The sequence below is a fragment of the Eubalaena glacialis genome, chromosome 9 (assembly GCF_028564815.1).
Source record: "Eubalaena glacialis isolate mEubGla1 chromosome 9, mEubGla1.1.hap2.+ XY, whole genome shotgun sequence".
NCBI classification, from domain to species: Eukaryota; Metazoa; Chordata; class Mammalia; order Artiodactyla; family Balaenidae; genus Eubalaena; species Eubalaena glacialis.
The window spans coordinates 12,615,407-12,631,511 of NC_083724.1; the positions used below are offsets into that span (position 1 = coordinate 12,615,407).

Consider the following 16,105-nt stretch of genomic DNA (forward strand, 5'->3'; position numbering starts at 1 on the left):
GCCTCAGGCCATTCGAGGGTCTGCTGGTGAGCACAGGTTGGGAGGGGTCTGGGTGGGGCACGGCAGAACCCAGGTCTCGGAGGATTTGGAATGCCAGCCCAGGGCCTTGTTGAACTGTGGCCCCAGGACAGGCGGGGACAGCAGAGGTCTCGAAGCTGGGGTGTGGCAGGGTCACATTGCATTTTAGAAGATCCCCCTTGGCCTGTATGGAGAATGGCTGAGGAGATCCAGGTGGGGGCCCTGTTGGGAGGTGATTACAGTGATCCAGGCTCGAAGTGGAGAGGAGGGCCTCAGACATGGGATGTGCAGGAGCCGGTGACCAGCCGAGGGAGCAGGAGGCGTCGAGGATGGCCCTTGGGCTCCCGCTTGGGTGGCTGAATGCTTGGAGCCGTGTGTGGAAATGCATCAAACCATCTTCGTGTGTACTGATTCCTTAAGTTTCCGCTTTAATGCAGCCACAGAGACTCCATCCCACTCGCCCGCCGCCTCCCAAGATACAGCGCTCAAGGCCCGTGAGTAGCTGGTGGTACTACCCTCCCGCCTAACACTGCCTGAGCCATCTCCCCGCCTGACTAAACCTCGGGGGTCTGAACTCAGCTGCCTTGCCAAAGAAAACCATGAAGTGGGTTATTCAGCTTCCCTCTGTGTGGCATGTCCCTGGACTTGCATTTTCTGGGCTTCTCTCTCCTTTTTCTGAATCAGTTTGGTGACTCGCAGGTCAGAGCTGTAGGCAGCAGGGTCGCTGTGTGGTGTGCTTGCCGTGTGTGCATCGTTTGAGCGCATCTCCTGGGTTGAGCCACGTTGCTAACCAATGAGCTTTAAAGGCTGCAGCTGCCTCTTCCTCACAAAGGAAGCAGAAATCTGGCAGCAGGGGTCTGTTCCGCCAGATCTCGGTTTGCAGATGCATTTGATACCCCTTCCTGGGGGGTGGAGGCTACGCCCAGAGAATATTGAGCCAGCTCAGATGGAGACCGGGTTGCCTCATCTCCTGGGCCTCACGTGGGGCTCCACCTTCCCAAGCGAAGCTCCAAGTAAGGGCAGAAAAGCAGGATGAGATGTGATAAACCCACCAACACCTGGGATTGGGTGGGCGAGGGAAAGAGACCCATCCGTGTTTTCTCAAGAGAAATACCTTGGGAACATATAGGGTGTGGGTCCCATGTTTAGCATCGGTGAAGTCCTTTTTCTTGTGGGCTCAGACTTTGGTCATGCTGAGAGGCCTGATAACTTTAGCAGGTTCCCTTAAAGTGGGAAGGAAACTTGCCGGGACCATTGAGTGAGGGCTGTTTACCAAGAGAAGAGTCTCTCTGTTTCTTGTTCAAAGCGGCCACCACTCTTGCAGTCAAGCAAAAGCAGCCCTCAGAGTTCCCCACGAACCCGAGTCCCAGCCCCTCCCGCTCTCCCCACTGCGGTGTCCACATCCATCTCGAAAGGTGTGGCAGCCCAGGGGTGCAGGTGACTAGGCTGAACTGCATCTGTTTCTTTTTTTTTTTAATTTAAGAGTTTATTTGAGCAAAAATTGATTCGAATCGGGCAGCACCAAACTGGAAGTGGTTAGGAGCGCTCTCGAACTGTGTCTGTTTTGAATCCTAGGCGCACGTACCCAGCATCGGTTGGGTGGCCGCTCTCTGCGCGGATATTGGAAAGTTCTGTGGCACTGTTTCCCTTCCCTTCCCTACCGCATGCGGGAGTTAGAGGGCTGGGGTGGAGGCAGCCGTGTCACTGCAGTTCCAACCACGTGTGACAGATCCATCCTGTACCCCAGTCAAACCGTGATCAGCACTGCTGTCGAGGGGCTGGAATGTTTCTGCTCACCGTCTTTGGAAGGAAGTCACAAACGGCAAAAAGAAACCGCTTTGGGGGACAGGAAGCCAACTTCTGGGTCAAAGCTTGTGTGATTTAGTGAGAATTTCAGTACAGTCATTAGCAACATGGCTTTGGGGAGTAGACAGAGCCAGGCTTGAGACCAAAGTTGTGTGACTCTGGGCAGGTCCTGAAGCTCTCTGAGCCTCTCTCCTCTCTCTCTAATACACCCTCATTCATGGAGGATTTTGTGAGCATGATATAGATGACATTTGTAAAGCACCTAGCACAGTGCCTGGCACACAGTAGCAGTTCTTACTCTACTTAACAGGTTTCTAAATCTTACAGCTTCTAAGGAATGACCCAGTTTCTTAATAACCATCATTCACCTAGGATTTTCATAGTCGGCAAATCATTCTTGGCCACCTCAACCCAGCTGAGCCTCACAGTAACGCTATGAAGTAGGCATTGCCTCCACCTGTTTTAGAGATGAGACAACCAAAGCCCAGTAACTTAACCCAAGTCCCTCAACTACACAAAGGGGTCACCAGACTCTAGAACCCATGGTCTTTTCAGCATACCAAGCTCCCCGGACCCTTCATCTCCATTTCCACAGAGTACAAAGGACTGGGGCAGAGCCTTCAGGTGAGAAAAAATTCATCAGCAGCCGGCTGGGCTTCCTGTGGAATCTCTACGGCAGTGTTAGATCCTGGCAGGCATGCAGAGGTGAAGAGAACTGACATTTACTGAGCACCTTTTATGTGCCTAGACTGTGCTCCTTTGTCCTTACAACAGCCTGGAGGAGGCAGATGCTGTTTCCCCAAATGGCAGCTGAGACCACAGAGATGATAAGAGGCCACGCTGGCCTTTGAGCCCAGGCCTGCCTCTCTGCCCTGCCTCTCCCCACTCCTCACCAAGCAGCCTCTCCCAAGCCAAAGTCATCCAGAGGGTAGCTCTCAGAAGTCCTTGGAGAGACCTAGGATCCAAGACAGTCAGGGAATCTCTTAGAAAGTGTGATCCGGGGCAGGATTGCTCCCCTTGGAAGAACTCAGGTACTGGAGACAGCTACTGTGGGCTCCACGTTGTGTCACCAGTGTGGGGACCCGTACAGATTGGGGGGCGAGGGGCTGGAATTCAGCCACATCCGTTGGCGACTGAGGACTTGGGAAGGCAAGTATTGCCCTGAGCAAAGCCTGAGCAGCAGCTGCCTCTGCCACCGCCCTGGTGCAGGAGGTGACCAGCCCGGCACACGGGGCTGCACCCCCCTTGGGTTATGAGACTTTGAAGAGGCAGGTACCTAGCAGAACTGATTCTCCTGGGCCTGGAAGTCAGAGAGGCCTGTCCTGGTTTGAATCACAGCTTGGACACTTCTTGACTGTGTGATGTTAGGCCAGACGCATACCTTCTCTGAGCCTTAGTTTCATGATCTGTAGAATGGCTTGCTACACCTACCTGGTGGGGTATGAGGTCATATATGTGTAGCACCTAGCACAGTCCCTGGCAAGAGGTGGGTACATGTACCCCAGTTCTGCCAACCCAAACACCTTCTGCCAAGCAGGGTCACTATGGGACTAATTTGGGAGCCTTAGAAGTTTTGTGCTTTCTTGGCCTTGCGTTCCCCAGTGCCCCAGGGTCTGTTCACTCCGAGTGCATTCATGCAAGCATTTCCAATGGGCACCACTGCACACTAGGGGTGAACCTGGGGCACATGGGCTATGGAAACCCTCAAGGGCCTCAAAGAAGATGGCCTGACAAGCTCCCATGTCAGGAGCCACTGGCCCATAGCCACGCTTTGCCGGGTCACTTAGCTGCAGACATTCTGGGCAGAAGTGTGGCCATCGGCCCAGGGTAGTGGGAGCATGGGGGCTAGCCATTCAGCCTTTCTGGAAGGAGCTTTGTAGCCTGGCACCTGTGGCTGGAGTTCAGATGTGACCAGAGGGTTTAGATTTTCTTTTTAAAAAGAAGAAAAAGGAAAAAGCAGAAGAAAGCCTTGCCAGTGTCTGGTGGGCTCAGGGGAGTGGGCCGGGGCGTGCAGGGGAGAGGCAGGCTGTGGTCGGCTGCATGTGAAGCGCTTTATAAGCTCTGTATTTATTATTTCTTGCTCACCATTAAAATCAAATGTACTCGGTGCTTTTGTATTCAATACACATTTAACCCTGCCGACTTAGATTTCTCAGGTTTTAAATCCAGTGGGGAATTGGCTGGTTTCCCAACTTTCCCCTCAAGTCCCCCTTGAACAGAGCTCCAAATCCCTGTTTAGCATTTTCTCCCCCAGCGCTGCTGGGATCCTAGCACTGGTGGGGCCGGTCGTAGTTGTGTGTGCATGTGGTTTCTTCCCTCATCCCCAGCCCCCACCCTTCCTAAGCACCCCGGAAAGACGGATGTGATCGCTGAAATATGACAGGCCAGTTGTCTGTATCGTCTTGTGATTCAGGCTTAATTAAACCATTTTGTCTGTGTGTGTCTGTGCCTGGTTACGGCTCTAGCTGTACGTCTGCGGCCGTGTGTGTGTGTGTGTGTGTGTGTGTGTGAGAGAGAGAGAGATTTGTGCATGTGCCTTCTCCTCCTGTGTGTGCCTCTGTGAGTGTGTATTTGTGAAACTGGGTATGTTGGTATCTCGAGGCCTGTGCGTGTCTCTGGGTGGTTGTCTGTCCATGAGTACAATTTTGTGTCTGCTGTTTTGTGTCTGCTTTGTCCACACCAGTCAGATGTGTGTGTGACTCTGGGTGTGTCTGCAGCCACGCGGGTGACTGTCTCTGGGTCCGCCGTGCCTTTCTCCCTCCCCCGCTTTTCTGCCTCCCTCCCCCCCCGCCCCCCCCCCTTCCTCCTCTGTCTGGTTTATCATCCCTAATGAAGCAGTCTTCTCCATCGATCCTGCTGATTGCCAACCCATTCCTTTTGTTTGCTGGCGCTGAGCCATTCAGCGGCACTCTGACAGCTCAGCTCGTCTAATTAGCTCTGTTGTTCTTTTTCCCCATGTTTCACCACGTTGCAAGTTCAGTTGAAGTTGCCACAAACTTAATCCCCCCATTTCAGCCACAAGTTCACATTCCTAACCTGCCTCTATTGTACGAGGAGCAGCTGTGGGCGAGGACAGGCGAATGGGCCTTAATGTCTGACCTTCCCAAAGCCCCACCCTGGGACCTCCGGGGCAGGGCAGCGCTGCCCTGACTGCACCCCGCCTTTGTGGTGCAAAGTCAGGTGCAAACCAGGTGATCCTGTGTACCAGCTGCAAGAGGAGTCCGGTTCTAGGCCGGGAAACCAGTTCAGGGTTCGCACGAGTGGGGGACGGATCCACTCGTTTATTCAGCAGCCAGTGACTGGATGTCTGCTTTGTGGCAGGCACTGTTATAATAACAGTGATCATAATAGCAACATTATTATACACTTCTTAGGTTCCAAGCAGCAGCATCCATTTCTAAAAATCTTGCTGAGGGGTCACTGTAAACCAGGCAGTGAGCACGGTGCTAGGCAAGGGTAGGACCATCACAGATCCATCTTCTAATTTGGAGACACCCACACCCCGTCTTCTTTTTGTTACTGATAAGGTCACAGAGAAACAAGGTGAGCGTTTATTGAGCCCCCACTGTGTGCCAGGCCCCGCGCCGGCACTTTCCCCGCATCATCTCATTGGATCTTCACAGTAATCCCAGAGCAGACAGCAAGTTTGGTGGAACGCACTTGGCTCTTACCACGTCTCTGATTTGCCAAACCAGGCTGAGATCAGGCCGTTCCACAGGAGAAACTCTGGTTAGGTCAGATGTGTGGGGACGTGAGGACTTGATGAGACTCTTAAAGACTTGCCTCTTATACAGCCAACTTCTGTAACCTGTGTTACGAAGCCATTGTGTTGTGTCGCCCACCAGTGCTGGGTTGGGGGCTGGTGGGAGGGTGGGTTCAGGGAAGAGGGCGGCAGGGATTGGAGCGTGTATGTGCTCTTCTTCCCTGTCTTGCCTGCTAAGCTCAGCGTCCGTGGCGTTTCCTGCCATGGTCCCTCATCTGCAGAGAGAAAGCGGCCCCCGCACTGGGCTGCTCATTCATTCTTACTGGCAACAAAATTCACAGATAGGCTTTCTTCGCTTTCTCCAGTCCCTCTCTGGTGTTGTTCAGATGATGGTGCCAGATTTAAAGCCAGGTAATGTTGATTGGACCAAATGAGTATCCTTCTAAGGACGCCTAGAAATTCTTAGCCTAACTCTCATCACGGGCTCTGGTGGGAGAAGGGGGTGTCTTTTTATATGATCCCTCATCTTGGCTTTCAGAGGCCTCAGGTCAGAAAAAAAACTACCTTGCCGCTGCAGCCTGGTTGTGGACAAGGCAGCTGTGTACTTCACTGTCAATATGCCCACCTCCAGCCCTTGAGCTAGGCCCGCGTGGTGCGTGCAGTGCCCACACAGGCTGTGTGACTTCCAGGCCGAGCCCTGCTCAGGAGGACTGCACAGGGATGCCCAGGGGAGCAGAAAGACGACTTTTCTTGGCGCTCTAAAGCTGTTAGTATTTGCTTCTCCCCACTCCCACTTAGAGAGGAAAATAGGCCTCCTGTAATTCAGTTGTAAAAAGAACAAAATAGGCATATGTACCCCAAAAACAAAGTCTGAGTGAAACCTTTTTGTTCTACCAAACTGGTTTCCGGGTTCCAGGAGAAGGCAAGAGGGACTCATCATTAATGAGAGCCTCTTTGTTCCGGGTCCTGCCCAAACAATGTCTCACTGAACCCTCGCGGCAGCCCTGAGAGGAGGCAGGTGGTACCACCCCCGACCTGCAGACGAGGACACCCAGCCCTGCAGAAGAGCCTTTCCCCTTTGAGTAGGCCACAGAATTCCAGTTCACGGGTCGGCTGCAAATTCAACGGCCGTGTCTCCACGATAAGCAGAGCCTTTGAACCTATGCTGTGAAAATTCCTCAGCGTTTGTTTTAGGGCCACTTATCTGCATCTTGAGAATGTTCCTGTACGGCTTTTCCAACTGAGCCCTTCTTGGGGATTTCCCCCTGTGCCCATTCCAGGTGCGCCCTCCCCGGCCACACGTCAGTAAGAGACCGAAGAGCAACATGGCAGTGGAAGGCCGGAGGATGTCCGTCTCGAGCCCCGAACAGTGAGTAGTACCCTGCTCTCCCCTCCCCTGTGTCTGCAGGAGCCCAGCGGGGCCAGCGCTTTGTGGAGACCATGTGGCAGCCCCGGCCTTTGAAAGGCCTCCCTGGAGCCCCAAGCGGGTGTTTCACAAAGAGGTCAGTCGGGGAACACGGCTTGATCTTCAGTGTCAGTTCTGTTGGCAGTTGTCACAGCAGCAGGAGGCCCCAGAGGCCAGGGAGCCGGGCACCCGGGCTGGGTTTTGAGTGGTGACGCCCAAGGGGTACTCAAACAAGCTCGGAAAAGGATTCTAGGCCTTTTCTTATGCTGAAGATAGCTGGTCAGAAAAAGAGAGTTAGGAACCTGGTCGAGGAGGCAACCTATTTAACGAGGGCCACCACCTTCCTAGGCCTGGGCTGCTCCAGGTCTCCAGAGCTCCGATTTATACACAGGACTGTCCTCATCCACTGCCCCTCCCCCACCAGTACCTTTGCTCACCTGTGCCTTAGCATTTATTTTATTATGACTTTGCTTTCCTACCTCCCCTTGGGCCCAGAGCTCCACAGGACAGGCGCTGGGTTTTATGCCCAGTGCCAAGCATAGGACCCGGCTTAGAGTCCCTTGCTGGGTAGACATTGGGTAGATGAGGGGAATGACGAGGCAGGCGGACAAGCAGTGGCCAGAGGCTGAGCCATCTGAATGCGGGAGGCTTAAAGCTGCTCACGGCCCCGACTTCAGAGCCATCTGGAGAAGGTAGCACTGCTTCCATCGGAGGAGTGCAGTGCTTCCCTCCGTCCCCAAGGCACACGGCCGGTGGTTTCTGCCCAGACAGCTCAGCAGCTACACACTGGATTCCAGTGATGCCCTGAAAAAGTGCATGAAACCATCTTGGTCTGGGGTTGTTGGGGGAACCAAAAAAAAAATTGCCCCTGGGACCCTGAGGTCCCGTGGGTGAAGAGGGGAATGCTCCTCGTGTCGGCCTCATTTTCAGAAAAGTTCTCAGGGAAGGAAGTTAAGGGAGACGGGAGACGGCACGTCCTAGCCAGAAAAGGAGCCCAAAGGAAGAAATAATTCCCAGATGTCGGGCTGTGGCCTCGCTCGGGCTGCAGTCCACTTCAGCTCTTCCAGGATTCTCTGGTTTATAGGATGGTATCACTTGAGACTCTCATGTTGTTACAGAACCAGCCCACCTAGACAGCCCTCAAACCTGTGTGTGTCTGTGTGTCTGTGTGTCTTGGGAGATGCTTGGTGACGCAGAATTTGGAAGTAGGACTCCAGAAGTTGGGTGTAGGTTTAACTTTTGCTGTGCACAATAGGACGGTGGGAATCTTGAGGACTATTTCCCTGCCATGGATTATGATTGCCCCCTTGTGGAGAAAATGCTGCATGTCTTCAGAGTGCCTCAGACCCCAAAGATTTCTCCTTAGGGGAATGAAATTAGTCACTTTTCTTTAGAGCCATCTCTTTAAAACTGGACTAAATATTTTAGACACTGTACTGGGATACAGGGTCATGGTCCTGTAGATATTGAAATGCAAATCCAGAATATCCTTGCTTTGCACCAAAAACACCCTGGACCAACAACACTTCCCATTCTACAGAAAAGCATTACCCATTTTGTGGCCGGGTTCCCGATTAGAGCTCGGACTTCATCACCACATTTATTTACACTGTTGCTTTTCCAGCCCAGTGATAGGGGATAGCTTCGTCAGTATATGCAAAGAGCCAGTGTCTGGTAACCCCATCATTCTGGAGATTACCAGAACTATGTCAGTACCACTTTTTGTGGGTTTTTTTGTTTTTGGGGGGTTTTTTTTTGCAGTACGCCTTGTTTTAGATTTCTTTTGGGGAAACATTTGGGGTTGAAATGAACCAGTGGGAGCAGGGGTGGCTAGTTTAGTGGGTTGGCAAACTGGCAGTGATAGAAAACAAATGACAGGTTCTCTGTGATTGTACGTAACGGTGACCTGGGTCCGCCAGGAGATAGGGAGGTATGTTTTAGAACATCATTCCGAGAGTTTCTGTTCACATTTTTTTAATGTGATTGGGGGGGGGCATGGGGGACCGGCAGAGCTGTTCTCCCATAATGCCAGTGACATTTCTGGTGCAACGCGGGTGTTTTCCTGCGTCTCTTCCCATGCTGCCTTCTCCCCCCACCCCACCCCCCGTTGTGCTCCTCCACTTCCAAATGCCATGTCACAACAGCACTTGGATGTGTTTTTCTCAACTGTCATCAGCTGCAGCTGGCAAGACCAACTTCTTGAAACACAGGAAGCATCCAGCGGAAAATATTTTAATAAAACCGACTCCTCGTAAAATATTGTTTTGGGGAGGAAGGAACCAGCCCCACCGATCTGTCAGCATTGTGTCGGGAGACACAAGAAGACAAGCTGGCGGGCAGGAGCCACATCCTAATGGGCCTTTGTTGCTGGTGGTTCAGTGTTGGGCACACGGACTCGGTGCCTGGCCCTTTAATCTGGCCTGGATTTTCTTGAATCACAGATCTCTGTCTCCACTGGGAATATCAAAGCGCGTCGGAAACTTAGAGGATTTGGGCGGCAGAAAGAGACACAGGATCTTTGAAGTTGAGGGAAGGATTCAGTCCTCCCGACTTCTTGCCCCAACTCTCACTTCCAAAGAAGCACATTAAGTAATTAACTTTGTGGACAGCAAAATGGAGCTGATTAAGAATCAGACAGTCTCCACGGCCTCCTGCAGCAGCTCAGCATCTGGAGTTCGTCGAGGCCCAGTAGCGTCGCCAGCAGCTCTAAGGCCACTCCATCCGCTTAGGTCCGTTTTTTGCTTTCTAGCTCACGTCCATTCTTGCATCCATTCATTCAGCAAATATCTTCAAAAACCTACTAGGTGTGAGCTTCTTAGGACTTTTAAAGGAGGCCCCAAAGGGAATCCCAGTGCCGACTTCTTTTGACTTGCATTTTCCCAAAAAAAAATTTTTCCCATATCAAATTTTCTTCCCCAGTGGAAGGTAGGTGTCCTAGCCCCTCAAAACCATGTGATAGCAATTGGAAGAACAATTTACAAAGACTTCTGGGGAAAACATTCCCTCTGTTTTTCTGTTAACATTAGCTAATTAATATTCAGTGACTACTTCTCTTCAAGAAGTATTAGCTACTTACATTATTATTCAGAACAGGGCTGATGGTATGCCCCGAGGATCCCCTAGGGTAAGAGTTGGGGTTAGGAGGAATCAGACAGCTCAGGCTGTGGGTCAGAAGCCAGTTGGCAGTGAGTACAGTGGAGCACCTCATGTGTTCTAGGTCCTCTTAGGCGTCCCTTCCACAGAACAGGAACGCTGGCTCTGAAAATGTATTGACCAGTGTTCCAGGGTCATCCAGTTAGAAAGCGGCATGGCCAGGACTCCAAATGCTGCTCAATTTCATTCTCTCCATTGCACTCTGCTGTCCATGGGGGTCCGTTGTTCTCCTGGCTTTGCCCAGAGAGACAGCTTTGTGTCCTGAGATGACTTGCCCCGCACACCACCTTCCTCTCTGCTTGCCTGGGGTTGGGAACCAGAGCTGTTCAGTCCTCTTCCTGCCAAGGAGGCAGTGTTCCCTGGTGCCTGAGTGTTCCTATCTGGGGAAGGAAAGAGAAGTAACATTTACTGAACATCGCTTAAGATCGTGAAGGGTAGGTGGTAGCTTTACCATTTAACAGATGGGGAAACTGAGGCTCAGAGAGAGACTTTCCATAACTTGCCCAAGGTCTCAGGACTGGAAAGTGGGGAGGGCCTGGCCCTTTCTTCTTCAGCATCCAGGCTTTTTGTTAAGAAGCTAATTATGACTGTGAGCTACTCTGAGTGGTGAGGATGATGGTGGCTGCAGCGGGCACGGTGAGGTCCCAGCTCCCCACCTGTTAAAGGTGGGCTTTGGTTATTTCAGCGGGAGCGTGCATGGCTGCCAGGCCCCAGCTTATCTTCCCTTCGGCTTGTTAGATATAGGGCAATTTCCCATCGAATGTGAGACTTTGAAAGAGCTGACAGCAAGCCCTAAAAGGCAGTGCTGTGCTAAGTACTGCCCGCCCCTCAGGACCACACACAGCGAGCAGACAGAGGCCAAAGGCGGGGGGTGACCTACTGGTCCCCAGGCGCCTCTCTCTTTCACTCTTTTTCACTCTTTCACTGCTATGAGAGTTGGGAGGGAGATAGTCACAAGCAGCCTCCACCTTCTTTAATCTTCGCAATAACCCAGAAGGGTAGGGCTGTCTTCCAAGTCCTAATGGTGACGGGGCTCGTGCTCAGTGTGGACCTGAGGCGTGCCCAGTCCCAGGCAGCTGCAGAGCCCGACCTCTTCCAACGCGCACCTTGTCCGCTAAAGGTGGCACACAGAACACCCTCCAGTCGCCCGTGTCTTGACTGGCTGCAGGCTGGTTATTTGGAGTTCCATTGTACTAAGTGAGAATGGTCCAGATTCAGCCACCAGGGGCCCATAAGCCACTGCTCTGTCACCTCCCTGGCCAGATCCATGCAAAAACCTGCTGTTTTCCAGTAATTTTGTTTGTTTGTAAAAATAACCCAATAGCCTTATAGGCAGGCTGGAAGTTAGGGAGAAGAGACAAGTTCATTCTGAATCCCACTACTTCAGCTCACCTATGTACTAGCATTTCTGCAGATTCCTGTCCAGTCTTTTTTCTAGATATATTTTGCAGAGCTGCCAGCTTCCTTGCAATATCCCATAGTACAGACTTGCCTCATGTCCTTGTAAGCCCCATTGGTGGTGACCACGGAAGCTCTCACTGTGTGTATGTGTGTGGTCTGCCTGACCACGCTCCTCTTACGGGATTTGTAGATTGTTTCAGGTTTTCACAAATGTGAAAAATGCCAAAGTGAATGTCCTTGTTCTCCAAGTTTTTTCTAGTTTTATATCATTATAAGAACAACTACCATTAACTGAGCACTTTACGTATGTTGTTTCATTAAATCCTCACAAGAACTCTGGGGGCGGGGATAGGTGTCATTAGCTCTATTTTATAGAAGTAGCTGCCACTCTGAGAGGTGGTCACTGCCCTTGGTCACACAACTAGTTAGTGGCAGAGCTGAGCTTCAAACGTCTCTAACGCCAAAGCCCAACCCTTAACCAGTCTTACAGGCAGATTTCTGCTCCGTGTTACTAAATAACTTTCTGAAAGAGTTGTACCACTTCACACTCCCATCAGAACTGTGGACTCCCTGGGAATCTGGGTCTGGGAGACCCAGAGGAACGTGTGGCTGGCGTTAGAAATCCTTCTGGCCAAGGAGAACTTCTGCAGGTTGCGCTGCCTGGGCAGGCTGTGTGTGCACCAAACGACCAGCCCAGACTTCTCAGGAATTGGAGAATCTGCTCGTCTGAATTGCACTGCGTGACCCCAGCACCCAAAGCCCCAGAAGATTAAAATAAGATCAGAAGAAGCTGCCAGAAGCGTTTAGTGGGAGCTCTGCCCAGAGACCAGGTCTCAGAACACTTTGCAATTGTATCTCTTCATGCTGGTTGCACACATGCGCTGGCAGGAGATGACATGCTGTTCCACCCCCACTTCCCCCAGCCCCGGCCTCCTCGAGACCTGGGCTCAGCACAGCCCCCTGGCTGAGGGTCACAGCCGGACCCCTCTCCCTCCTGCACAGACCCAGAGCTGCCCGAGGGTGGGGTCCTGGTGCACAGGCCTGGCTGGGCGTCCGCAGACCCGGGCAGCATCCTGGCCCACCAGCTGCCAGTCTGAGACCGTGGGCAAGTCTCTTTGCCTTCCTTTTTTTTTTTTAACGCAATGCCTGTTAACATCTCAAAGAACACAATTTGGGAAACTGCCCACAGGAGCCACACTAGCATCCTCAGCAGCAGTGACTGCTGCGGCCTCACCAATCTGACACTCCCCCCAACACCTCCCCCACGAGCTGCACGCTCCCTCCTCCCAAGGTCACCATGCCTGGGAATTCTGGTGTAGCCGTGACCTGCCACATTGTACGTCACCCGCACGCACCCACACACGCTTGCACACCCCGGTAGCCTATGAGCAGGGCAGGGTTGTGTGACCTTCAGCTTTGACTCTTCAACTCCCCGACCAGAGCCTGGCCCAGCTCTGCTCAGGGATATTTACAGAATGAGTGAACAAAGGAATCACTGAGGGCAGCTTACAGCCCAGCATCCTGGAGATGGGGGAGGGTATCAGTTAACAACCGCAAGTATGTAAAGAGCACCTACTATGAGCCAAGTGTGATCAGGATGTGAATCTGAAGCTACCAGCACCTGCCCAGCCTGGCGCTCTAAGAGCCAGAAACTGATCAGCCCCGGGAGCAAATCTCCAAGATGCCAGCTGGGCCCTGAGCCCCAGGGGGAGGGGCAGCTGTCTGGGCACTACCCCCCGGCAAGCCGCCAGGACACCAAGCAGAAGGGCGCAGACCCAGTTAGCAAGGTGAGAGGCTCCTGACCTGACTCGGGCCCCCTCCCCTCTCCAACGGTGGGTTTTGGGCCCCGGAGACAAAGCCAAGCCAGAGGCCAGGCATGGAGCCTGAGCTCAGACTGGAAAAGCAGGAGCTGCCGCAGAGCCTCCGGGGATGTGCAGGGCCCAGGAAAACACAGGACCCCCTTGTCTCCACCACTTCTGCCTGCTGCTTGGAAGGAGGGACTCTCCCAGGAGCTGTCACAGTAGGGCGAGTTAGTTCCAGCTGAAAAGCCAAGCCTTTAGGAAGCCCTCAGAAGAGGTGCCCCATCCTCAAGGTGTCACTGAGCTCAGTCTCCTCCGAAAGCCTTCGCCACCCCAACAAGCACCCTCCCCATTCCAGATTTCACGTCACTATTTCCCAAGTGCCTGTTTCAGGCCCGGTACTTCGATATATGTCATCTTGGTGAACCACCCCTGCTCCCCAAAAGTCTTCATAGTGAAGGCACTGTTAGCCCTTCAGCCACGGGGGAACCAAGGCTCTGACAGGTGCCGTGACCTGCCCTGGGTCCAGCACATATACCAGGGTCTTCTGGGTCCCACATCCATGTCCACTGCTTTCTCACCAGCCGCCCCCCACCAACTGCTGCCACGGTCCCTAGAAAAGACTCGGGCTCTCAGCAGGCAGAGACTGTCCTCGGGGCGAGGGGCAGTTGTTCCTCACAATCTACACAATTGCTCTTCCAGGTAGGGAAAGTGCCCCCAACATGTCCCCTTCCCCGTCTTCCCTCCAGCAAAGAGCATGAAGGGTGGGAAAGTGAAGGCAGACCTCTGCGCCTACGTGAGTGTCCACCCAGCTCCTGGGAAAGGCTTCTCAGCCTGCTGGGCGTGGGTGTGGACAGGGGAAGTCGACACTAGTGATCTCTGTGGAAGGAAGGAAGGAAGGAAGGAAGATAGACAGACAGAGACGGGTTGATAAATAAATGGATGGATGAACGAAGGTTGCAAAGGCAAAGGGCACCACCAATCCAAGAGACGGAGATCAGGGCAGCTGAGCCCCCCATCACCCCCTGACCTCGCACATGGCCTTCAGCCCTCACGCTGGGGGGAGGCCCTCCTCCAGCTGGTCCCTGCCAACCCTGCCTGCCTCTTCTCTTGAAACCCCACCCCAGCCTCAAGCCCCTGTGCCCCCTCCTCCACAGAGACACCTCCAGGCCATTGTGCGGCCTCTACTGGACTCAGATTAAAAGCCTCATGTCACCTCCCAAATGGAGGCTTGTCCAGCAGCCCCTGAGCCAGGCACGCCCACCACTGCATTCTGGCAGAGCAAGTCCCTAAAGGGTGGGCAGGACCTGGCCTCACACTCATCCGTCCCCTCTGGACCAGTCCGTGTGACAGGAAGACACCTTCTCATTGGTGATCACGACTCATTACAGCAGTGAGTCTCTCATTACTGTTCTTAAGTAGATATTCACATACTGCTGAGTACAAAGATCCCATGTCCAACAGGTTCCCATATCTGTCATCAGTCCTTCCTCCCTGGGAACAATCCCAGCCTGGCCCCAGGCCACACAGGGAATAGCTCCAGTGCAAGTTCCGGAGCGTCCCCCGTGGGTCCTGCACCAAGCTTGTTTCCCCCAGAGACCCCTCTGACTTGCTTCAGAGGCTTTTTCTCTGTTTTTAACCCATGCACGTGCTAAGGTGTGCTCTAGAGTGTCGGCCCTGTGTAATGGTGCTGGAGGTGAGGCATGGCGGCATCTCTAGGCGGTGGGTGCTCTCAGATCATTCTGATGTGCTGTGACATGCCCAGCTGGGCACCGGTGACTTTGACCAGGAAGGTCTTTGAAAGCAGGGACCACCCTATTTGTCCTTTAACACCTAGGGGAGACTCTGCTCAGGGTGAAGAGGCCCAGAATTTATTTGTTGGCAGGTGAGTGTGGCATCTGGGTAGTAACTGAACATGCACTGGGCACTGTGCGAAGCCCTTTACGAATATTTTCATTCAACTTTTGTGGTAAGACTAACAGGAGGGCTATAGAATCCCCATTTTGCAGCTAAGAAACTGAGGTTCAGGGAGGCACAATGACTTTCCTGAGGTCATCTGGCTGGCACGTGGGGATTGGTGGAAGGCTGGACAGACGGGCCTCGTCCAGGGGCCTGTCCCTGCCTGTCAGCCCCACAGGAGCCTTGTAATCAGGGATGCCAGAGCGGCCAAGACATTTAAAAGTAAAGATCCTTTGTGCAGGAGTGAAATGATCCTTTAAAAAATGATCACCAGCTCCCCTCGTTACCTCTGGAGACCAAGTCCTTGCTGACTTTTTCCCCTTCTTTATCTCAAGTACATTTAAATGTCAATTAAATTTGAAATATCTACATTTGTCAGCATTTCATTTTGGGCCAGCGTGACGTGCTGCTGATTTGTCCACGCGATGTGACACATGAAAAAAACTCTCGAGATGCAGATCTTCCTCATTAAAAAATAAGCCTGTACGATCCCGGCACGGCAGAGAGCCACAGAGCACGTCCCCGCTTCCTGACGCCGTGTCTCTGACATGGTATTTAAAAAGGAACAGCCGCGCCTGTCACCACTGTCACATGCACGCGCTAGCCAGCGACACGTTAAACCAAGCATTAGAAAGGGTTCGGGGAGTCATCTGCATGGGAACTCCGTGCCGAGATGAGGTGGGCAGAGGCGGGAGCAGCCGTGGGAGGTGATGGGGTCTGAACGTGATGGACAGCGGGCCTTTCTTTCTCGCCAAGACTCCGGCAGTCCTTGCTGGGTAGCCAAGTTCGCCACGACCTGCCTTTTCACAGACAGCTCTTTGTGTATAATAAAATCCAGGCAAGTGGTGGGTGGCAGACTGC

General features: G+C 52.9%; 1 protein-coding gene across 4 annotated transcripts in view; it reads left to right on the forward strand.

Moving 5' to 3' along the window:
- DENND1A (DENN domain containing 1A) overlaps positions 1–16,105 on the forward strand; it is a 542,621-nt gene that overhangs the window by 515,024 nt on the left and 11,492 nt on the right. For 2 of the 4 annotated variants that reach the window (XM_061199955.1, XM_061199952.1), the window contains exons 20-21: positions 456–512; positions 6,808–6,896. The exons of 1 other annotated variant lie outside the window; for it this stretch is intronic. In XM_061199955.1, the coding sequence (XP_061055938.1) occupies positions 456–512; positions 6,808–6,896 (146 nt within the window). The remainder of the gene's footprint in view (positions 1–455; positions 513–6,807; positions 6,897–16,105) is intronic. One more of the 4 variants, XM_061199953.1, reaches the window with a different exon arrangement.